At 38.9% G+C, this 27,381-nt stretch overlaps 1 protein-coding gene across 2 annotated transcripts; it reads right to left on the bottom strand.

Moving 5' to 3' along the window:
* On the bottom strand, positions 1-27,381 carry MEMO1 (mediator of cell motility 1). Of its 2 annotated transcripts, XM_038132062.1 has the most exons (9): positions 27,027-27,381; positions 14,967-15,048; positions 12,834-12,902; positions 10,859-10,971; positions 9,426-9,537; positions 8,364-8,506; positions 7,155-7,231; positions 1,629-1,733; positions 7-703 (listed from the first exon to the last, which is right to left on the bottom strand). In XM_038132062.1, exons 1-9 carry the CDS (start codon positions 27,085-27,087, stop codon positions 572-574), a joined length of 894 nt encoding a protein of 297 aa, XP_037987990.1. In that variant the 5' UTR covers positions 27,088-27,381; the 3' UTR covers positions 7-571. The 2 variants fall into 2 exon arrangements, with proteins under 2 accessions (XP_037987991.1, XP_037987990.1); XM_038132063.1 differs by lacking the exons at positions 8,364-8,506; positions 14,967-15,048; positions 27,027-27,381 and having other exon boundaries at positions 1-703; positions 12,834-12,900.

Here is a 27,381-nt window from a genome sequence, read left to right as displayed (position 1 = left end):
TTTTGGTTTGTGTAGCCCTTTATTAGCAACTAAAATAGAAGATATCTGTTGTACATCACGGGTAGTAACTGACTATACTGGAGTTTTATTATATTCTAATACAGAATCATTTATAAATGCGTTGTTTTCCTTTTTTTTTTCTTTTATTAAAAAGCTTCCACCCCCTTTCCCCCCCTTTTTCCGTTTACAACTGGCAAAACTATTCTGAAAGCTGAGTATATGTGCACAGGTCTGCAAAGAGTGCAAATTTAGGATATGGTAAATGCTTTACATGTTGTATTTCTAAGGACAGTCTACCACCGTGCCTTCATAGTCATCATCTTTTCCAAAGAAAAAAAAAACAACTCTCACAAAAAGCTCTGATACCAGTCTTCCTTCCATTGTCCTAAACAAGAAAGCATTTTTAAATGAGTTGAAACTAAGGAAGGACTACACCTACTAGAAAAGAACAGAGTTCTATTAGTTTGAGGTTTCAGTATACCCAAAGACCAGGGACTGTATCTTTGTAAGGGCTAGGCTGGGACCCCGAATACAGAGTGTGTGCAGGTGCCATCCCTGAGCATTCAGCAGTTCAGTGGACCATAAGTGCTCCAGCTGCATAACTCACTGAGCTGTCTTGCCAGTTTCGACACTGGCTCGACTGAGCGTAATTCAAAAATGAAAAGCTCATATTCATTCCATTCTTCTGGAGCTCGTTGATAGCCTGAGGAGAGAAAAAGAGCTGTTTAAAAAAAGGTATCAGTGAAATTACATTTCCTAGGTCTCAAAGGTCCTTGCACCATCTCTCATAAGCTCATTATATAAGCACCTCCCAGTAACTAGTGGATGTAGCCTATTTCTGTGTTGTTTCATTCACTGACACTTCCCCCGCTGCACAACCAAGCAGTTCTCTAAAGCTACACCGAACCTTTCATGATACCTCTTTTAGAAACAATGCTTTCAGTTCCATGGGGAATTTATACAGAAACACAGATGCAACAGAAAAAACTTAACACTATTAACACTTTTCAGATTCTATTTCTTCCATCAAAGAGAAAGAAGGTACAAAGACAATTTATTAAAGCATGACAATTGGCAAAAGTGAATGAACAGAATTTAGCTGTGATTCACTGCAAAACTAATAATTATCTGAGGTTAAGAGTTGGGTATATTTGCACAGTTGTCATAGTACTGAACTTTGCTACTTGCATCACCAACATTGATAATGCTCATACAAACTTTTATGGACTCCACTTTAAAAGGTTCCTTTCTATGTCCTCCATTCAGACTACAATCCCAGTGAATTAAGTTTTCCCTTTTTAAAAAATTAACATGGTTCTTGTTTCACATTTGAATCACAGTAAAAATACAGGGCCAAGAGAAAGTGAATGATTGCATTTCATTGAAATTCAAAAGGAATGCGGTATCTCATCTCCCTTAGGGAACTGAAAACCCTCAGCCCTTTCAAGAGCTTACATTTGTCTATATGCAAGACACGAAAATCAGAGATCAAACTGAGAACACTTAAAAAAATAAATTAATTCAAGCCTTGACATTTTAGAACTAAGGAATACTGCAGCAATATTGTGTTTTACAAATGCAAGCATTTTCCCAGAAGTTGCATCTTCAATAAATCAACAGTTACTTACATTTAATAGCACTCCAATAGGATGTCTTCCACATATTGTATTATGGTATTTCTTCAAGTAATTGCTAAAAGATACAGGATCTAGCTGCTCTATAATGCTCATACCCTGAAAAAGAATTGATAGCAATAATTACATTACACATTCACAAGCAGGTGTTTATACATCATCTATTTGTTCAACAGAGCAGGAGGAAAAACCCTCTACTTTGTACCAAGGATATCAAAGGAATCTCGGCATATGAGCTCTAGCTTGTAGTCATCTTGCTTCCATTCTTTGCCAAACTAAAAGTGCAGGAGCTCTTCCAGAGCTGTCATTAATCCACAGATCTGTGAAGTTATCTTTGCAAATACCAGTGAAGCTCACATTAAAAAAGCTCTGAAGACTAGTTGATCCCCACCATCCAAAACTGTCCTAGTTCCCTAAGATCTGGTACAGCTATAACCAGACAAATTTACTAAAAGAGCAAAGCAGGAAGAAGTTGTGCCTCCAACTGCTCTCTCTGGTAACAAAGGTCAGTGCCAAGCACTTGCCTCGGACTTCCAGACATCCAAAAACCCTAGATAAAACAAACACTACACACGTGCAATTTACACACATAACAAGTGTGATGTATCCTGGACACACCAGGCATGCAAGGCAGCTGATCTGGGCATGGCCTGGCCATTTGCTCAGAGCATAAGAACCAGATCCATAAAATCTCTAAAGCACTATCAAGTTGGTGCACAAAAAAAAGGTAAGAAGCAGGAGATGGTGCTTCCACTTTACATGAGACAGTCACATGTATACATCCTTTCCTCCAAGGAGAGCGAGACCCATGATCCCATGGAGTCATGCTAAGAGTACCAGCACACGTGTGGAAAAGAAAATCTTACACGTATACAAACATTTGCATTCTTAAAAGCAAAAAGAATCCTTCAACTCCAGATACAGTCTACTCTTACCCCCTCCCATAAAGCAGATCCAACACCATGAAAGTAGTTTAGAAACAAGTCTAAATCAATTATTGTCTCAGTTTTATCATGGGTCTGCTCTTTTGCCTGTATGAGACTCCATCCTCTTCTTTTTTTCCTTTCTCTGAAAATTATTCCCTTCACCAGGGAAATGAGCTCCAGACACCCACTAACTCAATAAAACACATAGTTATGCTGTTTCTGTTAGTGAAACAGTAAGTTCTTCCTTAGAGACTAGAAAAAAAACATATACTTTGCACGGGAATAACTGGAGGTTGATACCAGAAAAGTAGACAATTTCTTCTAAGATTTCTGCATTTGTCCCAGCTCTTTCCCCTACTTTTGGGTGATAAAAAGAGAAGCCACAATTCAGGAAGCAGTCAGTCTGAAGTCTCCACCTCAAGAGTGAATTTTCCACAACACTGTGCAAGGGCGTTGGCTGATCTGGCAGATATCAGCTAATTAGTCAGGCTGGATCACAGCTTACAATGGAGGAGCAGAAGATTCCCAGGAGAGCTGGGAGAATTACAAACAGCAACAATAACCACTACCCTTGTGTACTTTTAAACAGAAACAGGCGTATGATGAATTCGTAAAGAAACAAGTTTTGTGGGACAACAAAACCAAGCTAAGCTGGCCAGTTGGTGGTAAGAGCTCAGGTCTTCTGGAGTCATGGACAGTGCTTGGACCCCTGACCAGTAATTTCAGCTGTTAATCACTCCAGATCTACAGAGCCTAAATAAGTGCCAAAAATAAAAAATGGTAGCTATTCTCTAACTAGCAGTGATTACATAGATACCACTGCATTTCCAAAGTTTCCAAAGCATATCTTTCAACCATCCATTTACTTGTAGATTGTACATGTCAATACACAGCTAAGGAAAGCAGAACTAAACTTGACTACATACTCAAGTGAAACTCGAGATGCATAAGACACTTACTCAGATACTGAACAGTTCATGAGAACATACTTTATCTGTTTGTAAAACCCTTTCATGACCTTTCAAAAACATGAAAATGGCTGCTCAATTGAGAGACTCATTTTACAGTTGTAAGTCACTGGAACATACTGGGCAGAGGCATTTGAGCATTTGTCTCAAATGAATGGACATGGATTTATGAGAATGCCTAGTAAGCTTATTTCAATGCACAGTTCAGCACTGCAAAACATTTACAGCTATGCAGCTCATCCCAGAAAATGCTAGCAGAGTTCCATACATCAGAGACTGGAGAAAATCTATAGGGAATTGGTACGAACAGATGTCCTATAAGCATTAGGTTGTACTGAACTTTTCAATCTTTCGGATTTAAAAATCATTGTGGCAGAGGAACAAAGACTATCAACCTTGTTTCTCAGTATAAAATGGTGTTGAGGAACAAAGGAAACATTTTTGCCAGGTTGTGTTTCATAAAAATCAGAGGTATATGAAACTAATAATTTTCAGTATTTGAAACAACTCAGCTAGGCATGGCTTAGAACAGTGTTAAAACACATAACAAAACCCACATGATAAAAGTGTAAGCACAGTTTCCCAGTTTATCACATGGTCATTATGGCATCATGTAGAAATTGCATACCTCAGTTACCCAGATACTGTTAATGGCATCTACAATATCCTAGCACAGTGCACTTAACATGATTACAAAGTTACATTTTCAAATAACATCCCTTAATAGGATCAAGTCTCTACAAGCCTAAAAAAAACTTAAAAAAATAATAATCCCACACACATATCCCAAAACAAACAAACAAAAAGCCCCTCCAACAACCTATAGGCTCATTTTATACTATATGCCAATAATGCTTTGGCTAGTCATGTTAAAGTCTGTTATCACTTATTTCAGCTGTTTTCTTCACACTTCAAGATCCAAACTAATAACACTCCAATGGAAGTTGAAACAAACTTGGTCTTAGTACTGTCCAGCCCAACTATCTTTGCATGCGTGAGTCACTCAGACTACATGACAAATAACCACCAGGAAAATTACTGTCTAGGCACGAGAGCAGGGACTTGGGCATCCAGGCAGAGACTCAATCTTACATTACGCCCAGCCTAAGAAGCCTTCCCAGGCTGGAGCACTGTGGAAGGTCCAGACACACTGCAGCAGTGTGCAGAAGCCACCAGAATTCAGCAGGTCATTAGAGGTATCTGTGAAGTCATGGGTGCTGAGCATTTTTCCTGGACCAAGTACTGGCTATTCCTGCACAGCACTTGTCAGTGTCTGCATTTTCCCCCACCGGCATTCAGGGCAACACAATCCCCCCACTGACTCAAGTGAGGCATAAAGTATCCCAAACCAAATTTATGCTCCTATAAAATGAGCAATGTAGCAGTGAAGATTGAAGTGAGCAGTCTGCATTTTCTGTCTAGTCAATAAAAAACAATTACTCTTCAACAATGTCTTACAAAATACTTCCCCTACTTACATGTAAAAAGATAGTGTGTTTCAGGTTATGATATATGAACTATTGCACATCAGCTGCTCCGTTATAACTCCTAATTTGAGGATTCTCCCCTAAGGCAGCCCTTCTAACCACGAGGCTATTTCCTCCTTTTGCCATTACATCACAAAGTAGGCTGTGGTGACAGTGGTCAGATCACCAATTACCATGGAGAAACTGATGTCTGCCCAGCAATATTTATTACTCTGTATTTGTTTTATGCTGGAGCCTAATGGCTCTAAACGTCAATGCCCAAAGTATTCGGCAGTTTTTAAGCACTAGTTGAGAAAATGCATCTATATGTAAGGTCCAATCCAATTAAGGAAGAGGCCATCATCCTCCCACAAAGGCATTTCTAAGGAAAATTGTTTCATCTTGTCCCAGAATATCTTGCTGCTTACAATGTGCTCAGATGACCGCTTTCCTAGTTAGGGCCAATAAAATGAAGCCAGTTTTAGTACAGTTTTGTCTCTATCTTAACACTATTTTATCTGTGTAGAGGCCTACTTCTTACAACAGTACAAGTTTGTTTAGTACGTTAAATCACATGAAAAAATCCACTACTTATCCAAGGAAACAAGAAGTTGCCAAGAGAGACATAAAATTGAATAAACTTCCAAAAATTGGAAAAATGTGACAGGGAGATCTTTGTGATATTGCTAATAAAATATCTCTGAAAATCACACAAAACAAAACCTCCTCCATATAGCGTCTGAATATGGAGTCATGTGGTCAGATATGGCATGATACAAACAAGCAAAAATAACCACAATATGCTGCTATACAGCATGTTTAGTTTTCCAGTTAAACTTCAGACTAAAAAAGTATTTTCACAGTTATTAAACAGTAGACATGATTTTCCATGTTACAAAATATGTCATTTCCATTTAGGTGAATAACAACGAAAAGGAAGAGTTGATGCAGCAATGTATTCCCTAAGAGTAATTAAATGCCAAAGTCCAGTCTTTCTTCAAGCTTCAACCACAGAAATTAACAAGGGGAAACTAATGTTTGCTAATGCACCATAATCTGCTCTCCTGCAAAAACACTCAAAGCTACTGATGCTGGGATTCTGTAGAAAAACACTTTTCTTGACAGAGAAGCCTCTCAACTGACTACAAGAATTATTAAGAATGGGATAAAGAGCATGAAGGCAAATTATTTACTGTTATTATTTCTATTCCATTGATGAATAGTAGAAAAACAAAAAAAGGTTAATTTGTATACACAAGGCAAGAAAGTCTAGAGATGTCCCCAGCAGATAGGATTTATTCCTTCAAGACAAGGAAAAAATGAACAAGCTATGAATAAGAACAGCTCTCTGTTCTAACAGATTCTACAGAAGTTACATAAATGATGCAAACAATTGTAAAACAAATTTTAAGGTTACATATTTCCAAAAGAATTACTTCTAATATGTGTCTTAAGTATAGTCTTGAACATTAAGTTGTTGGGGTTTTCTTATGTTAAAAAGAAATCCTTAGCTCCTGTGACTGCAAAGAAAATGCAACATAATTGGCATTGGACCTTTATGCATTTAACATTCCTTTCAGCCTTTGGCCAAACCTCAAATGAAGCATGGTGTACTCCTTTTTCCTCACCACCTACTACAGAGTAAGGTGTAGGGGGAAAGCTACTCCCAAGAAAACAGTGGCTTTCATTTTCCTGACCATTGCAATGCCCTACAGCCTTTCCTCCTCCAAATGGATGTTGCTGAAACCTTTGCATAATCACAAGGCTGTTTCTATATGCAGGTATCACAGCTATCAAGCTGGAACTACCCCAATTTCCCATGCATAATTTTTATTGCTTTTCAAAAACAAAAGAGGCTATGTAGACAGAAATTATGTTACATCAGGGCATATTAGGTAAGTGAACATGCATGTTGTTTTCATTAATTATGCTTACTAATTTATACCCACAATATAATTGTGTGCAGTCAGCAAAAGGGAGGATTACTAGCTAAAACCAGCAGCTAAATTCTTATTGTGGTAAACAAAGGAAAATTATAATTATACATTCAATAAAATAGCTAATCTATAATACCTTGTTAGAAAAATTTCTCAAGTGTTCAAAGAAATGGAATGTACAGGAGAAATTTGTTAGTTAGTTCCACCAAATCTGAAAACTTACCATTTTATCTAGGTGCTCAATGGATCTATAAATTTCTCCTTGGGATTCATCATAGTAACTGTAACGGAACCTCTGACCTTGAAACAAAAATCATGTATAAAATAAAAAAGGGAAAAATTGTAGCTAAACCACTCCCTAATTACTAAATATTTGAAAGTATAATACTTACAAAGTAGTAATCTTCATTTATTTTATACTTTTTAGCTCCATTGAGAAAATTCTAGGGCAATCATAAAGTAGCAGCCCAGAAGTAAAAAAAAAATACATGATGGGTGGCTATATTCCTAAAGAGAAATCTACTATGCAGAACTGTCACTGAAGTATCACTCACTAATTGCCTCTTACTGCCTTAGAATCTAATCCTGTAAATTAAGAAGTAAAGCAACATTTTCATTTTGCTGTCCCTCTTGAAAAAGTCAGCCATGGAGTCAGGCTACTTGTGCTTGCACAACAATACACACAGTAAATGAAGGTTAAAAGGAAAAATTCATGACAATTCAATAAGCAGCTCTAGATGGGTCATTAGCCACAACAGGACCAGGTCATTCTTATATACACCTTCCATCCACTCCACTTCAAAGATGAGTGAAACACGCACTTAATTAAGTTGAGCAAAGATGACAATGGAAAAAAAGGAAGAAGGTCTGTTGTGCCACATATCTTTCTGAAGCACTCCCTTTTCCAGCTACTATTACACTTAAAAGAAAAATAAAATTATAAAGCAGGGCAGAAGTCAAGGCTTCTGGAGTCTTTGTAGCTCTGTCACCAAGATGAACTGGGGTAGCACTGGTGAATTGGCATAAACAATCCATCTGCTATCTTACTCAGCAGTAAAACATACAAAACTTATGTCTGTCAGAGGAATGTGGCCATGCCCAGTGAATTTTTAGCTAATTAGTTTTGAAAGTTGTTTTGAGGCGCTTAAAAGAAGAGTAAAAAGAAAAAGCAACTTTAGACTATTTCACTGCAACAGTAAAGAGATGTATATAAATCACCATTTATTTCCTCCACTACACTGAAAACACATTATCACATTAATATTTTTACCTATTAATCCAGAATTTAAAGACGTTTTTAACTTCATGAAGGCATTTAAGTTGCAAAAATGAATTTACCAGAAGTTAAAATGTTCAACGTTTAATAAAGTACATTATTTGAAAATAGCTACAAAAGAATCAATATACTCTTATAATGAGATATGGAACTTACCCCAATGGCAAAAGTCAGAAGAAACCACAAAGAGATTACTAGGATCAGCTAGGTATTTACTGAAGAGTTTTCCAAATTCCTGCTCTTTTGACTCACTCAGTGCTCCGACCAACACAGGAATAATAGTAAACTCATCCTTATGGCTTATAAGCAAAAGAAAAAAGGTTGTAATTCAAGTAACATCTGAAGATTTTTCAGGGCTTGTTAACTGAAACTGCAGAATGGTTTGAACCTTTGCTATTATTTGAAGATAGCAATTTGGTAAGATCATACTAGGATGTTGTTTTAGAACCTCAAAGTACTTCAATTTCAGAAAACATACACCCCCAAAACCAGTATTTCTCTCTGCTGCAAAGTAAAAATACCAGACAAACAAAAAGAAAAGACACAGTGAAATCAGCAATGAAGTAAGAATGAAATTTTCCCTGTATAGATGCTGCATGTTGGGTAATTCTCCAAAGTAAATGAAACGTATATGAAAATGCTCAACACAGTACCCAGGTATTTACTGATACTCTAGGTAAAATTCAAAACACAATGGAAATTTAAAAAAGAAAAGGGATGGGGCACATCTTAGGGAAGAAACCCCAACACAGACTGACATTTTTTATTTAAAGTAAACATCTGAAACAGCAGCTATAAACACGCCCCTGATTTCAAAATTAGTATTAAGGCTCCGAAGAAACTTAAAATCCCACAGAAAACTATTTGAACTTCTTTCAGAGATGCCTTGAAAAGTGGGGGGAAAATCAGCTATTGAAGAAAGTTCATGAAAGCATATCTAATACTAATTCTATTAAGTAGACCTGCATATAAGAGGTGTTATAACTTCATTATTTAGGTGTTTGCTTTGCTCACAGTTTCAATTACAGCAACTTATCCTAGTCTCTGACCATCTCCTTACCAAAATTTTCATCGGGGGATGGGGGAGTATGAGCATTATATACACCATAAGGTCTTCTATGCCAAAAAATGTATTATTTTTTCCTACTGCACTTCACAGCAGCTCAAACATTTAATGCACATAATGTTCATTCTTGCAGAAGTAATTAGCCCTAGTACCTTTCCATGGCTTTAGCAGTATAAGGCAAATGCATTTCAATACTGTGTTCATCTTCGTCTGTCTGTAGGGACATGCGCTCAAACATTCCAGTCTTCCACAATTCTCCATAAACTGAAATGAATTAAAGATCAGGTTTTACTACTTTTTTTTTTTGCTTATTTTTGAAAACTGCTTCAAGTGCAAAAAGCAAGCTATAGTGTACCTTTATCAGATCACACCCACTACAAAAAATTACTTGCCTCCAAGGGCTATCATCATAAACCACTTGTTTCTAAATAAATTCAGAAATAAAATTACGTTCAAGTCATTAAAATATAAACATAATTGATTCAGTTGACAAAATGTGTTCAATCAGTGACCTTACTAGTATATTAAAAAATATTTTGTTATAATACAAAATTTAATTCACAAATAAAACATTTGAAAATATACACGCATTTGCCCAGTCAATGAACTTTTATTTTCATCAACTGCCAATTATATGTTAAAAAAAATTAATCAGATGAGCTATTGCTCAATTAGTTACTACTTAATTCAATTTATTATTGACTGAGTCATGACATGTAGAGACAGCCACAACTGATTAAGTAATCCACATTTGTAAGTTATCTTTTCTACTCTCAAGCATACTTGAGAGTATACGGAGTCATCGCCACTGGATGAAAATTCACCACTGGATGATGACGAATTTGATGTAGGGCTCTGCCTCCTTCTCAACTCCATAAAAGAGCCCTACAGAAAGCAAAACATTTCTTACTGAAGGAAATTCTGCAGGCACTATGTAGAAAGCCTGAATTAGATTGCTTAATCATAGTTACAATGAAACCCAGCACATCTGTGCTAATTAGCCCTTTTGAAAAAGACACTGTATCACTAACCTCAAAATACATAAAAACCAAAGTATCAAATTAATCTCCCTTGCACTTAGTTGAAAAGATTGGCATTTCATGGTCAAACAGTTTCTAAGTTTGCAAGTTAGAAAGTCACATGCAATCCAAATAAAAGCAATTTTTTTGTTTCTCTGTTATTCCTTTACCAGAAATCGAACTCAAACCAACTAAAGAACCTTTATTTCCAGCCAGAACACTTAACAAGAGAATGAAAAATACGTTCAGTGAGTTATTATTTGATGCAATACTTTTTTAGTTTTAAAACCCTGAAGCACAGGAAATTAGAAAAAATCAAAATTGAAAAGATAGGCAAAAATTTAGAATTCTTGCCAGGAGGAAGAGGGACACAATGGTTATAATGTGACCATGTCTGAAACAACCAGGATCATTCAGAAGTTCGTTTTTTGTTGCACTAAAACCAGACGTGCACTTGTATGCCACTTAGAGCAAGGAAGTGCCCAACAAGAAGAAAGTCCTCAGCACTGCAGTACCACAGTCCATACCCAAGGCTCAGAGAAGTCCAAGCTCTCTCATGCACTTACTCTTTTGGTCAATTCGAAGATCATACAGAGGTGTTCTGTAAATGTCCACACTGGAAAGTGCACATCGGGAGAGGGGCACGTGATGGGAAGGCCCAAGAATGAAAATTTTTCGGCTACAACAATTAACACAGAAGGCCACAATTTAGACAACTGCGATTGTACAGCAACTCAGCTTAGAGTAACAAGTTTAATAAAAGCATACAAAGTAATACTTTCTCATAGCTACAATAGTTTTACTCTGTTGTCAGTAAGATCCCACATCAATCCATGGCCCCAACCTTGCTTGGTAGGTCAGGAATTACCATGAGATCAGTTCAATTATGCTCTACCCTTAAATCTCTTATGCAGGTCAGAGAGCACTCATCAGCTAGAAATTTGTTGGACTTCATTCATTTGGAGGATGAATGATGTGTTACAGCCACTTAGATTTTTGAATCCTCTCCTTGAATCAACACAACCTTCAGCTACTCACCACCTTCAATAAATACAGGATCAAACAACAATTATGGGTTTATCATCTATTCAGAGTTTTTCACTTATTTACTTGATTAGCCTTACTTAGGTTTCACTAAATTAAATTTAAAGTCCTTCTCAAATGGTGGGTTTATGTTGTTACATGTTATGGTTTTTTTGCTGTTGCATCAACAACAGAGACTTGGACCAGCACATTCATAGCTTTAGCTCATACTGCAACCTTTTACATGTCATCATGACATCATTATTCCAGCAGGTCCTCAGTTCCTGGCTCTTGATTAGATATTAAGGGTCTCCTGCCACAGGACTTAAAAGAAAAAGGAAAAATAATATAGGCAATTCAGCTTTTCATATTCAGGATTATAAAGTCTTGTTTCTGGCACTGAATTAAAGGGATGGGAGAAATGTAACGTTCTTGAGGGTTTGGGTTTTTTTAATCCCTTACACAGGGAGTACTATAACAAGGTACACTAAAACACAAACTTCCTGCAAAGCTAATAAAAAACAAATATTCAAATATGCAATTTAGCAGTTTAGCTCAAAGATGAATTCTAACTATCCCATGCAGTAAAAAACAAATGATCCAGCAAGTTCAACCAACTCCTTATCAGGGAACAGCTTGTTCCAGAAATTCTAGAGGAACTAGGTATCTGTCATACCATGAGCTATTTTCATATCATTTGCAATAGCTTAGAAAGAACTAAAACCATTGTCTTTGAAGAGTATTACAGCGTGTTATCTTATGAACAACTGGTAAGCCTAGCCAGTTTTTATTTAGCATTGCAAAATACATACTCGGAGTAAATACTGGAGACAGTTTAAATTTTTGTCATTAAAAAAATGTTGTAATCAGCAGAACATAAAAATTATATTCCTTTACCCAAAAACAACTGGATTCAAATTTTCAGAGGCAGACACAGACTACAACAACATGTTGGTTCTTTTTTCTTTTTCTTTTTTTAAACTTCTTAGAAACAGAAGCCCATTTGAAATTATTGGCACAACTTTCATAAACACACTGGTCACTCTTCTGCCACCACAGTAGAAGAGAATCCTGGCAGTATTCAGCCCATAATCCTGCACTAAAAAACCAATGCAGAACTATGGTGAAGTATTTTAACTGTCTTAATAAAACAAAGAGAACCTCCCAACAAAAACAACAACATCAACAACAACAACAAAGCCAAAAAAACCCAACAAAACCAGCTTAGGCTTTTATAAAAGCATTGGAACATCAGTAATAAACTGAAAAGTCTCTAATTCTTCCCTTGTAAATAGTTAGTTACCAATTATTTTAACAATATTCCTTTTTTCCCCGTTTCGTAAAATCCAGTTTGAACATTTATGATGTCAAAACAGAAGTGCTTTGTAGTAGGCTAAAAAGAATACAAAATTAAAATGTGAGTACTTCAAGATGTAAGAATGTAACAAGAACATTCCACTTATCAGAGAATTGCAACCTCAGGGTCTTAGGCTTTGTAAAGAAAGCTGTAATACTCACGTGATATTGGGATCCACTTGTTTGTAAGCATGGGCTGCACAAGATCCACAATAGGTATATCCCGCATGGCTGCAAACCAAAGTGCACAAAACAATAAGATTTAAATATTACTTAACATCTTAAATATGTTGATAGTCAGTGTTAATCTCTCAGGATTTATTTTTTGTCTCCAGTGAACTAGAAATAGTAAGAGTGATCCAGAATTTCTGAAAGAGCAGGAAAGTGCTGCTGCAGTATTGATCACACAAGACCTGTATTTGTTGGAGAACTGCAGTGACCATTTACTGACCAGTTAAAAAACTATCAGTGACCATTGAACAGTCAGGAAACCCCCAGATCAAAGGACCTTCCCTTACCTGTAAAGGAGGTATGCAGACTGCACAGCTGCCTGTTATCAGAAGCTCATGATAATGCTAACAGTGCAGCCAGTGAACAAGGGAGTGGCAAACCGGCAAACTACTGGAGAAAGCTCTCCTAACCACACTCCAGTAACTGAATATAACGACGGTGGAGGGGTCTTGGCAAAGAGAGAACTACATGTCACAGCAGATAAAGAGAAAATAAAAAATGCTCTGTCATTGAAGAATAACAGAATAAACAAGCACATGGAAAGGAATGGAAGGCAGCATGCTATCTTTTACTGCAGGGAAGAAGCTACATGCTTCACCACTTTCTATCCATCTGGCATAGTCCTTTCTCAACCTCTGTTTCTGTGTGTGGTCCAAAACAATTTATAATTATTTTGACTAGTTGCTTCAAATATTGCCTTCAAATCTGAAGAACCATTCTCTTCAAGCCCATTAAAATGAGTGAAAAGTCACACTACACTGCTAAAAGCATTAATTTCAGAGAACATTAATTCCTAGAGTCCCAGGTGAAGTGGCAGTAAATGGCTCCTGGTCACTCAGCAGTATGCCCACACCACAGCTTTACACAATGACACTGAGAATGATGCATGCTGCAAGCCCTGAGGTATACAGGATGCTTGAAGATACAAGTTCCTATTGACAGCACTGAAGGATTTTATATGTATTTATATGAATGTATGCTCAGATACATTTGTATTCATCCTGGAGCAAGTTACCTTCAAAATGACCCTGGGATTTTTCTTCATCACTTACCCCACTCATTCTGAAGAGCTCAGAAAGGTATTAACATACATGCTAAGGGAGGGAAGTAGGAGACTGAGAGCTCACAAATGGGCAAGGTATGTTATCAGACAATGTCAAAAGACTCTGCTGAAATGTTCCCTCTGCTACAGGCTTCTTCCATCTTCCACAAAAATATTAAGCATACCCCACTTCACAGGTGGTTAAAAAAAAAGGGCACAGTTAACAAAAAAATGTGGTGAGATCAAAGGAAGACCCCCAGCAATTGTGTAAAAAGAACTAAACTACATAATCTGCAGCTGAAAGGTCTCTTTCCTGACATTCCTGCAAGAGAGACTAAGAGAGGTGTGGGACAATTTCTTCTGCACACTCAATACTATTATGCAATACTTCAAACATTAAGACAATGCTATGTTAGCACAGAACAAACATCATATTTAAGGTGCTTTTTCCAGTGTTTCCATCCAACTCATAATTACTTGGAATGACCAACATACTTTTGTCATTAAATGTCTCAGCTATCTTCAAGAAATTGAATTCTCCCTAAATAGTTCAGATGATCCCTATTTTACCTGTGGACAAATAGCTCAAACAAAACCAAACTAAAATAACAAAAATAAACCATTTTGGATAGTTGAATAGTGTTTAATTGCTTTTTGCTTTTAAGCTCTGCTAAATTTTATTTAGGGGGTGTGAGGGATGCAACAGTTCTGCTTATTTTGTTTTGGGGTTGGTTTTTTTTCTGTTATTGGAGGGGGTTTTGTTTTTCTCATTAATATAACTCTTACCCATCTTGCTGGATCACAAACAAATATTATGTGTGCAGTCCATCATAAAAAGCAAGCTAATCATACACCCAAATGTGCACAGATTTCTGCCATTCTATGCTATATCCAAAATACTTATTTAGAAACCATACAACCCTTCTTTCAGCTAAATACTAGCTTTAAGCAGTTTTCAAAATCCCCAGAAAAAGAGCATTTAAACAAGTATTAGATGTACTGAACTTCTGTTTCAAACTTACGGTGCAATAATGGCTCTTGCAGGTCTTTTTGTGGACTGTACTTGAGAAAGCCAACCTTCTAGCTGTGCATTCAGCTGGGGTCCTGTGAAGAGACATGGAAATACTGAAGCCATAAAAGAACCTAACAGATCTCAAAAATTTAGAAATAAAGCTTGAAAGTCCAGCAGATTTAAAAGTCATCTTAAACATTCAAAGCTGGGTTTAAATCTAAAAACAAATAAACAGAAAAAAACATTCCCCCAAAATACCCAATGCAACAACAAAAAGAAACCCCAACCCTGTAATGTTGAAGGTTACCATAGGAAAGTTTCAACCTCCTGGTCTGGGAAGTTCATTTACTGCACGTCCAAACACACACTTATTGTTGCCTGCTCTGCAAGGACTAATGAACACACCACTTCACCATTTGAAAGAATGGCTGCTGATTTCAAAAGAATCGCTGACAGAGGATTGTTTCTTCTCATAACCGAATTTGCAGAATTCAGAAGTAAAAAGTTATGATCTTTATCAAGAGAGCCCAACATAAGAAGATGACTTAATACAAAGGCCTAACACATTCATGATAGCCAATGACTATGGTAATAAATCCTTTACTAAGCAAGAGCATAATACAAAACACTGTATCCTGGAAAATGTGTTAAATGCACAGGAAAAAGCTAAAAATTAGAAGACATTATGCTTATCCTAAAACCTTAACAACTTCTGGTCATTCAACATGTACTACAAGTACATGATCACTTAGTCTACATTAACTTTGATAATTGGCCAATTCAGAATATAAATTTTTAAAAACTAAGTTCTGTACCTCAACAAATAGCAAATAGTCTTAATTCAATCACCTGACAATGATAAAAAAGCCTTCTAGAAATACAACATTAAAAAAACCAAACCAAACAAACCACATTTTGATTATTTCCCATCACAGAAAAACTTTCTGATGTTAAGCTATCCTTCAGAAAGCAAGCCTGGTAAATACAGTACAACATTCTTTCTTATTAAAGAACGCTAAAACTTTCAAGAAAAACTCATTCAGCTGCTATTGTTACAAGCCACATAGCATTAACAAAGAAAATAGATGCACTTTTTTCAGCTGATACTATGCTTTTGACAGAACTCTATGCCAGCAGAGTTTATCTGTAAACTATGGTGCAGCAGGCTGCTTTTCTTCTTCCATGCACGTTGTAGATCTTTGTATCTTCCCCATGCAGGTGCTGAACTACCAACTGTGAGCCCAAGTCAAAACCAAATTAAACTACCTGGAGCCATTTCACAGATACATTCCAAACAGCCCTGACAAGGGCTGACAGGTCTCCAAAAGGCTGACAAGAACCACTGAGAACGAGAGAAAAGGTGTCAACTTTTGCAGAATCCAATCAGTCCCTGACCAGGGATAGTCAAAAAACTTTCCCTAGAAAAAGCAGACCTGAAGGGTAGAGGTGTTGAAGCCACCAGTTTTTATACAAAATTTAAATCCATGTATTTCTTGAAAAAGCACAACTTCTGTAGTTGTGAAGAGCTCTACCTTCTTACATGAAGGAAGTGAACAAGTGCAGCACCATTTTCCTAAGCTTTCTATTACACCTTGAAAGCCTTAGTTACCGTCTACAACTCTAACAAGGTGAAAGAGTGACAGAGTAGCTGCTGTCACACACGTAATACAGTGACTTTGTGAAATGATGAAATTGTGACAAAAACTCCACCACATACCAATTTTGTTCTGCTGCTTGTGTTGCTTGGGGAAATTACAAGCAGCTGACATGCAACAGAGCTAAGCATAATGACATCTTAGAAAATGGAGGCTATTGGGGAAGCTAAGTAAAAATAAACAGGTCTCCATTTTCACCCTCCTTCTAAAATAATAGGAGACTAACAAAACAGTACACTTCTACAGTATTACCACTTTTATTTGTTATATACTGCAGTGAAGAAACAAATCACCTAAAAATGTTTTTACTTCCTAATTCTCTGAAAATATGTAGAAAGATAAAACACTTTTTGAATGAAGCTCTTTAGGACACTTATTTTTCCTCAACACTAACTACCCAGACTTAAACATTACTTTGCCCCACCTGACCTGTTCTCCTCAAAGAATAGGATCCATAGGCAACACAACTGCAAAAGTGACAGAATTTGTTAAGCCAAGGGGAACTCTTCCCCTGCGAGGCCCTGTGCTTAGCCCTCCTCCATCCCTTCTTTAGCAAGGGTTTTTCACTAAGGATGTGGTTAAGGCAATTTGCCCTTGGTTGAGATAAATCAGGTAACCTGCTGAACAGTTTAAAGTCAAAGGTCAGAACATCTGGTAATATCCTAAAATTTCATGATTGGAAATTTTAGTCAGATTTGACCAATCTTACAGTGCGGTAGCGGAGTAAGATGCCCAGGTTTTCTTAGTCTGCTACTGCAGACACACACTCTAACAAAGTAACATCTTCCTCCTAGAGGGAGTAAAATAACAGATCTGTATGACCCAAGGGATGAAACTTTGTCAGTTTGCTTAAGGACCAAGTAACACATCTGCTTTCAGATTTTTTCCCTTTAATGCCAAGTATAAGGTGCCTGTTTAAATAATTAATTTTGACCTAATGTAAACTTCCATTTCAACTTATACTTATCTGCACTATTTTAATAAAATATGCAATCAAATTTCTCTCTCTGGAGGACTAACAGAGAGAATGGAGAGTAGAACATACCCATGACCTTTTAGCTATAGAAAAGAAGAAAAAGAAAAAAAAAAATCAAAGTGCACGCACATGAATTCACAAAACTATAGCCTACCTACAGCTTCCTATGCTTACAAATACTTTAGGGGGGATACTCTAGAACTGTAATTTTCATTACCAAATTAGCACCAACTTTTTCTTGAACTGTTCAGAGAAGTTTTTCTCCCAATTTCTCAAGCATGAGGATGCTTAAGGCTAAAGTCAAAATACTTGAATTGGTTATACAAAATATAAATAAACCCACACTATCACAGTAGCTGTGCTCTGCCATATGGAATTGTATTATAGTACATGAGAAGTAAGTTTTGTTCATATTTAAATGAAGCTTAACTGGAAAAATAGTCATCAAGACAAGCCAGTGAACATGCATCTCCTTAGCTGACCAGCATGGACAGTGAACAGCACTGCCACCCATGTATCCCCTTGCTGCTGTGGTGTGAAGTAAAATAGGTCCTGGCTCCTTGAACCTCAGGTGGAAAGCTCATCTTGAGAAAGCTGGCAGGATGAGAGCAACAGGGATTTTAAGGCTAACCTAGACAGAAGGGCAGAAAACTTTATGAATGCAATTTCTCGATGCAACAATCAATATACTTTAGCATTAATACTGTAGGACCAGACCTTTCATTGATCAAAAGAAGGTTAAGCAGCAAAATATGAGCTTCACTGAAGTATGTAACATTAGGATTTGCATTTCAATCCTATGAAGTCAGGTATAAACATAGGTGTGTAACTAAAGATTTCTGACATTATCTGTGGATATTTCACATCCTGTTTTATTTTGAAAACCAGTAGAAGTTATGCCAAGTTAAAATAATTGCAAGCACAGACCAAGTCTCCACTAGGCAAATTTATGGAAACAACTACAGGCAACATTTATTCAATTATCTTGCCTAAAAGGACAGCTTATTTTAACAATAAACATTATCCCATCACAAAGCTCTAGAGTAAGTAAGAAAGAATCCTTCCACATTACTTGCATGCCATTGTCACCCAGGGAATATTAACACAAATACATCTGGTAGTGACTCAGATAAGTTCATCACCCCAATTTACAGCTGTCATGGTCCAGACCTTACAGGTTAAGCCAAACCAGTACATTCTTTCCACATCCAACCTCACCTTGTCGGTGAGGCTGAAGTGTTTATATGCCAAGTGTCAACACAATGTAATGGTATTTTGTTCCTTTTCCTGTAGCCAACACTACACATACAAAACATACTTCTTCAGACTGGTAGGGAAGACTCAGTGCTTGCTCTGAATCCTCAGTCTCAGTGAATACTATTTTTACTGGAAGAGCATAAACCTCAATCAAAATTTAGAGCAGCGCCAGGGAAAACTGCTCAGGTCCCCCTTGGCTGCATGTGCACAGCTCTCACTGCACATGCTGGAGTCTACTTTTTAACTACCTTTTCCCATTGATGAGAAAAGTCTACACCTTAAAAATGCTTCTGACAAATATTACAACATGTGTGGTAAGAAGTGAGTAAGCCTTTACTCCTATGGAGTGTTGGAAAAATCAAAGTAATAGTGAAATCCTGGGGGCTGGCATACAATTAGTTTAATAATTGGAACTAAGGGAACTCCTTTCTTCAAAATTCTGAAGGTGAATCTGAAACACTAATTAAATTGTTAGGCAAACTGAAATCTGAAACGTGACAGAGGACTAACAGTTAAAATTGCATAAAGTGTAAAAATTTTTCAAAAAACACAGACCACACTTTAAAAAAAACAACAAAAACACCTGGTTCTCAATGCAACAAAAGCCAAATCCTTGAATAAAGAACAACTTTTAGCTATGCAAAGACTAGGATTTGTCAGGAATAGAAGGTGACTTCCAACAACTCATGTTAATGGGCATATTCTCAACTGCTAGCATATACTCTCCTCCAATATTGATAAAAATGGAGAAATCAGACTATGGACAATGCAGAAATTTACCAATGCAAACAAGAACCTGGGGGAAAATTAAGACAAAAATAGAGACTACATCAATGCCACATTAACTCCTATTTATACACATTGTGAGATGGAACTAAAACTGCAAGTATTCCTTGAACGGGGGAAAATAAAACTGAAGTCACAACAGAAACACTGGAACAGATATCAAAATCTGCTTTGGTGGCAGTTCTTATTTGCATGCCCCAGTTCTCCAGTACTCAACTAGTTATTGATTTTCCTTTACTGAAAGTTGGCAGGAATGAAAAAAAAAATCAAACTATAATGTCACTCATTAAGAATATCAACCAATATGTATCTACCCAGCTTCACAAAAAACCTTAGTACCCAGGTCATTCAGAGATCCAAACAAATTACATTCTGTCCCATACCTCTGAGAATTATTTTGGCTCTAACACACACCAAACATAAATGAGATTTGTGTAAGTGCTCACTAAGTGATACTTGCAGGCCTATTTTAATGATACCAGAACTACACCAAATAAAAAACTCTTTTCTCAATTCCAACTGAACAGTGAAAGTTGAATCTACATTCTTTTCTTGAAGTATGTTGACTTTGACAGTATTTAAGTGATTCAGCTAGAAATAATAGCCTAGAAATTGTATTTCAAATTATTCCAGTACGCTTTTTCAGTATACAATGCTAAATAATGCAGTCTGCATATTAATGCTGTGTTCCATGTTTAATTCATAAAAGAGTCAGTAATGACACATCCAGTTTCCCCCTAAAAAGCCTAAAAAAAGATAAACGACCAAAGGGAGGGAGATATTACATTTGGTATTTAACATTGCAAAGCAAATACTTAATGAATTCGTAAGACACTATGATTAGTTGTTCACAGATTGCAAGGTAAGAACTTAAGTTAACAGCTGTATTTGTAATGCTTCAGCTAATGTCACAACATTAAGATTTCATGATCAGTCCATTAATTATCCTGCTACTGCACAAAGCTCCCTTCACTACAAGAGATCATAGAATTATTCAAGCTGGAAAAGACCTTTAAGATCATAGAGTCCAACCATAAGCCTAACACTGTCAAGTCCACCACTAAATCACATGGCATTTCAGTGACCCCCACATGCTTTTTCCATGTTTTCCTAGATCCATTTGTCTATGAGCATCTACAAACAACATGATGATTCATTACTTCTACATTACATTCATGAACGAACTATGATGACTTATTCCAATTTTGGGGAGTATGCCAGGGTTCTTGGCATGCCACAGTAAACCACTTTTATAGACTCTTCTACGGCATAGAGAACATCTTCCTCAAGCCATTCCCACTCCGAACCACGCAGAGTCACATGTGATTCCCTTCTGACTACTTCAGGTGCTGCAGAGACCCATATCCAATACACTACAGAGAAGAGATTCTGCCCTAAGTTAAGGTGGGATGCAGCCACTCAGGGTCAATGAACCCAGCAGCAGCATCTGCTCTCAGAAACTGTGGGCAGCAGGCCTGGGGAATGGATTACACATATTCAGCAACACCACAGCAAAGCAGAAACAGCTGTAACTGATGTACACATTTTCTCTAATGCTGATGAGAAGTTCCAGCTCGTGCCAACAAGCATACAAATGCTGGGATTACAGAACTATTCGTTAAAATGAAGGGTCATTCTCACATCACTCCTCAGAGCCCCCAAGCCCCAGAAGGCACAAATGAGAACAGTTTTACTATCTCAGAATCACACTGCTTATTGCACCTTGAAGCAGCCTACCTCACAGAGCTACTAACAGAGTACGTGGGTTTTGACATCAGAAAAAAACAGTATTTGGCACAAAGGCAGAAAAAAAGCATTAATGCTGATCTTACTGGGGATTACAAAGGAATAAAAGAGGCTGCAAATGTGCGAAAATAGTGGCCAACTTTGAGGGAAATGCAACGTCTAAACTGATCATTCATGGCACACAATTGCCTTTTCATTTATTTTCTGATCTGCTGAAGTTCTTCAAAGCATTATACTTTGCTGCTGATCTACACACCATCATGCAGATGCCCAAAAGACAAGGTTGAAACATCGCTGGCAGTACGACAGCCAGTTATTAGAGAGCTCTGGCATTTCTTGTCCAAACAAGTTAGAAGCTTAATCATTACAAATGGTAGCAACAAGATGTCGGTGCCTACCTCCTTTGGGGTTCTTTTGCTGACAAGCTAGGGCAGCAGAAAACTCTAAACACAAGTGTGCCATTAAGCCTAAAGTCTCCTCAAATATTTAGTGGCCATTCACTTGGCTCATCATAAAAAAAGAGCATTCAAGACAATGAGTGCGATGGTGTTTAAAGTCGGCACAGCAATTACTCTACCAACTCACATTTGCATTAATAAGCTTATGGAAATTAAGGTTCTCCTAGTTCAAACAAGTTGGCACAGGCTAACAGCACACCTCTGGCCACTATGGCTTGATCAGGGAAAGCAGAGAAATAAGCCCTAACTAATACAACACAAGCTTGTTTTGCAGGGCAAGTTTCACATCATGGAGAATTGTTATTCACACACACTCTCAATGTGATTTTTACTCCTGTGACCTGGAAGAGCCTACTAAAACCCTTCATGTTTTACCTGTATCATCATGCCACTGACTGGGGAAAAGTTGAAACAAGAACTCTTATCACACACATTAATAAGGAGCAGCACAGTGTTCAGTCAGTGCTTCCAGGGGCCAGACAAGGGAGGCTGAGAGCCCGTAAGCCATGTTCAGCACCATAATGTGATATGTCATGACACGCAACAGAGGAAAAAAGAGACGCACATAGCTAATGTTTATTTCCATTTCAGAAGCATATGGATTGATTCCCCACAGCAGTAAATGCCCAGCACGTACTGAATCTACCCACATTGAAGAATAAACACTGCTATCCTGCATACAGTCCATGCGCAGGATAGCAGGTCATTTCCACTGCATTTCATCTGCTCTTCTGTATCTAGGAATGTGTTTGCCTGCATTCAAAACCACTAAAAATTATGCCATTTTTGTTTCAAGTTGTCTTTAATCTTCCTCTTCCACCTGCTGGTTAAAAATCAATTTCTCAAGACATCTGGATACTAGGTGGTTGAATTAACACAGCAGGACTGGGACTTCCTTCCAAAAATGAATGTGAGTGTACTATTTTTCAGCACACAAGAGTGATATTTTCTTTTTTTAAAACAATCTACATGACAGCAGTGCTGTGTGATATTTTTATTTACATTGTATGTTTTTATCAAAATTTTGCAAATGTCTTCAGCATACACCAAGCTGCTAGTCCACAAAAGCGATGGCATGTCATATACCATTAACGTTTTTTAAAAGCAGACATGCAGATCAAGCTCTGCAAGTATAGAACAAGGTTGTTTAGACCAGTCAGCTCCTATGAGCAATGGGCACAGCACAGTTTCAGTCTGGAAGCTCACTTGTAAAGCTTTCCATGCTCAGTGGTGCTGCTAAGTAGGAGAAGGAACAACTGACCAGACTTCACTGTTCTGTTTGCTGCCAATCAAATGCTCCAGAGGTATATACCTCAAGTTGATTAAGATCCTGCATTAACTGATGTGGAATGAACATTACCTTTCCTCTAGAATTCTTGGGTGTGGGGAATGAGACCAAACCATTTTGGTTTGAACTGTCATACTGAACTCACCTACTGAAACTCCGTAAAGACCTTAATTTTCAGATTTGTTGTTGTTGTTACAACAGCACACAATGAAGAACACATGGGAAGTGAAATGCTACAACATCATGGTGAAGTTCACCTTCCGCTTCTTGCCCCCTTCTCAGCTTTATTGAGTAGGAAGCAGTGAGCTTTCTCCCTGGGACCTAACTTTCCCTCTAATACAAAGTTGTTTACTTAGATGAAACATTCTAACATGTGAATACATCTGGATGTGCATAATTGCCCAGCCAGTCTTGCCTGCTCTACAGCATTCATTAGCATCATACAAGTAGGTGGTGTGTTCATACTAGAATGGAGTGCATGTTTATATTTTCCAAGGCAGAACCTAAGCAGTGTACATCCCATGGCTGGAGAAAATGATGGAGCAATGGTCTATTTTCAGCTGTAGCCATTGCTGCCCCATGGAAATAAGCAGCCTTTAAAGACAAGAAGTGGTATTTCTTCCAAAACCTCTTACACATGTTATGTTGCATTGACCATCCATGAAAAATAGCAGCTCCCTCTTGGTTGTGGCTTCACTTGTGATATTGCTTCCACACCTGGAGTGCAGGAGACAGCTAAGCCAGTTTAAGAATACCCTCTGACCACAAAAAACCAAACCAAACCAAAAAAAAAAAACAAAAAAAACCCAAAAACAAAACAAAACAACCACCCCCCCCCCCCAAAAAAAAAAAAAAAAAAAAAAAAACAAACCCAAGACTGTATTCTGGATCCATTCTATGTGTTCCCCGTCAGCTGGCTTTGGCCCTTCTTTCCCAGAGCTCACTTCTACAGCCAGATTTTAGAGATTTTTTTTTAAAGAGCAATGGGTGCTTCACTTTTGCAGTAAACCCCCTCCCAAGCACAGGATGCCATGTATCATCCTGGATGGTGTGTTGACATTTTAGCCCTAGGTACCAGGCACCTCAGGATAAACTACCACTTAAAAACTTTATCCTCACTCAACCCTTTAAAAAATGCTTTCAGATGTAAAGATTTTGAACATATCTGTAAAAAAAAAAAAAAAAAAAAAAAATCACATTTCATATTACTTTCAGATGGGTCATCTTAACTACATGGATGAGGGTCCGCTCACCCTGTGTAGTCAAACCGAGCTCTGTAGAAAGATAGCAGTTTGGAGGAAACGGGAAGCTTAAACGCTAACCAGTTTATATATAACACAGCAAATCGCTTCTGGGCCGAGACAGGAGCGCCAAGAACGGAGGAGGTAGGAGGACTTGAAAAGACAATCCCCAGAGAACCATGGGAACACACTGAAGAACTATCACAATTCAAACTAATCCCTGCCTCAGCTCCAGCCTTGAAGTTATGCAGGCTGAAAACACATGGTAAAATCCACTTTCTTCAAGTAGTACAATTGAGGAGACTATGTTACAAGTTTGAGGTAGCAGCTGACATGGGAATCTTGCCTGAAATACAGGAAGATTTCGAGTTAAATCTACAATGAACACAAAGCCTCTTGGGCCCCATGTGTTTTCGCTCGAGTTCTGATGGACCTTCCTAAATGGCACACAGAATTATTTATTTATTATTTATTGCTTTCAAGCAATAGATAATAGGTAGTCCTTGTCTTGCTGAACAGGCACAATTCCTGCTCTCACATACCCAGTGCAAACAGCAGAAGAGTTCTATAGCAAGACACATGATACTCCTCGTTCATTTAAGGAAAAACATTTCCAAAATCCCCAGATTATGCAACACCAACCACTTACCCCCACCATACATACTGTAACAATTTAACTTGTCACAAGCACAGCTGTCATAATTCATTATTACAACATGATTCAGTTTGGGGTTCTTTTTCCATGCAGTGTGTCTGGGCAACCATCCCACATCTCCTCAATAAGCAACTGCCAGAGGGCTGCCCAAAAGCAATGGGAATAACATGCTTTTGGATGTCCTACTCCAAACAACTAGTACTGGCCAAACTAGTCACACACACTTACCACAGTGTAGTCTAACTAAATTATGCACTGAATTTTCACAGAGCAGAAAACAGTCAAACACAGAGCAGAAAACAGTCAAACACACACATGACTCTTAAATTATTTTTAAACAATTAAAATTCTTATTTCAAAGTATAAGAAGTCCATTACTAAACAAACTACAAAATTTGTGTGTAAGGTCATGTAGCCATTCCGTATCACAGATGAGTTTTCTGCCTTACTCATAAATGAAAATAGAAATTGCAGGACCAAGGTGATTACCACAAAGCTGTTTTGATGTCTTTGTACATGGTTAAATCTATACCTTTGACATGATTTTGTATATTTTCTGTAAATGGAGTACCACCTGCCTTTCTAGATCATTGGAAATAAACGTAGTTGCAAGCTGCACAAAGATTTGAGGCCACTTTTCTAATGCACACAAGAATTATGTTTAGAAAATAAAGCTCAGAAGGAAAACAATCATCCTCTATTGTTGTCTCGAAAATGCCTACCCAACCATTTGAAGCCCAGCTACTTATCACACAATCCACCTCTTCCTATGTTACCCTCTTCCCTGCATTTCTTTTCTTCCCTTCCATTTTTTGCCTCATACCTCGTTCATCAATTTATGGAGGAGAGGGGAAACCACATCTATTTTAGCCAAGAGAAGTGTATGACATTCCACATCCAATTCTTCTTAGATATTAATTTAGGATCCTGAATGCAACACTTCATTGTTTGGTTTGGTTTGATTTTCAGTTGTACCCCCTATTCCTCTGAACTGCTCATTATGACAGCCTCTTGTTCATCTAAGCTCGTTCACCTGCAGTTTTGTAATCATCTTTACTCCCGGGGCCAGTAAAAGAACATCCCTTACAAATCTTATTAACAGCTCTGAAAAGACAAATGTGCATGCTTTTCACAAAAGCCGTTTTGCCCCAAAACCGAACAAAACTTATCTCCAAACACACGTGCTATCAAGCCATTATTACGTGTTTCTGCCTTTTTTTTTTGGCGTGGGCGAGGGGAGCGATAGCTCGCCCTCCAATGCACCACGTTTTTCTTCTCTTCTTCTGCAAGTACCACATGTTTAAATGGACAGAGCCACTCTGCGCTATTGCTTAGTAACTTTTCACTCCTACTAAAGAAAGCGCTAGGGAAGGAAAAATAGAAGGTTTTCTTGGACGACAAAAAGAGAAATAGATCTCCCTATATTCACACCTCGACAAGAAGTAAAATAAACCTCCCTATTTTCACACCTTTCCCCCTGCCTTCTAATCCCAGACGGGCGGTATTTTCCTCATGGAATTAACAAAACAAAACAAAAAAACACCCAGGAGCAGTTGAAAATATTGAAATCCGTCCGTGTGCTCCGACGGAGAGCACCCTCGGAGCGAAGCACAGCCCCGGGCTGGCTCCAGCCCCGCTGCCGTGACACACGGAGCAGCGGCGAGGCGCGGCTGCCGGGCAGGGCACGCACACGAGGCGCAGCCGGGGGGGGCCCGATCCATCCCCGGCGACGACCAAACGCCGGTTTCCGCCGAGCGGCGCCGCTGCGGGCACCCGGGCCGGAGGAGAGGGACAGCGGCGGCCGCCAGGTGCGTTCGGGGCGCTCGGCGGCACCCCCGTCCCCAGCCCTGCCCGCTGCCCGCCGGGCCCGGCAGCCCCCAGCCCCCCGCCCGCCATGTGCCGGCGGGGGCGGAGCCGGCGGCCCCTCCCCGCACCCGGTACCGGCCCCGGCGGCCCCAAAGTGCTGATTCAGCCCCCACCGCCCGCTCCCCGCTCCCGGCGGTGGTACCTGAGGCCGTGTACCAGCTGCCGGCGTGGCTGGCCTCCCGGCAGAGCACCCGGTTGGACATCTTGGAGCCGGAGCCGCCTATGGTGTTCGGGGGGGGCGCTGGGGGACGGGCCCGCCCGCGGCGGCGGCGGCGGCGGCGGCGCTGCTCCCCCTCCTCCCCCGGCACGGCCCGGGCCCCGCGGGCGGAGGCGGCGCTGCCGGGGCGGCGCGGGCCGGGGGCGCGGGGCCGGGCGGGGTCGCGGGGGGGGGACGCGGGGACAGAGCCCGAAGCCGCCGCCGCCAACTCCGCGCCGGCGGGTGGGGGGGCGCGGAGAGAAGGAGGCCGCGGCCGCAGCTGGGTTTGGCCCCGCTCGGC

Source organism: Motacilla alba, chromosome 3 (genome assembly GCF_015832195.1).
Source record: "Motacilla alba alba isolate MOTALB_02 chromosome 3, Motacilla_alba_V1.0_pri, whole genome shotgun sequence".
NCBI lineage: Eukaryota > Metazoa > Chordata > Aves > Passeriformes > Motacillidae > Motacilla > Motacilla alba.
Note: the sequence above shows the minus strand (reverse complement) of the source record. Positions and strands in the feature narration are given on the sequence as shown.

Excerpts from the sequence above, each read along its gene's own strand:
- MEMO1 (XM_038132062.1), bottom strand. The coding sequence starts at position 27,087 with ATGTCCAACCGGGTGCTCTGCCGGGAGGCCAGCCACGCCGGCAGCTGG. Across the intron at positions 12,903-14,966 it reads GCAAGAGCCATTATTGCACC|CCATGCGGGATATACCTATT; the intron begins GTAAGTTTGAAA and ends TTTGGTTTGCAG. Across the intron at positions 704-1,628 it reads CTATTGGAGTGCTATTAAAT|GCTATCAACGAGCTCCAGAA; the intron begins GTAAGTAACTGT and ends TTCTCTCCTCAG.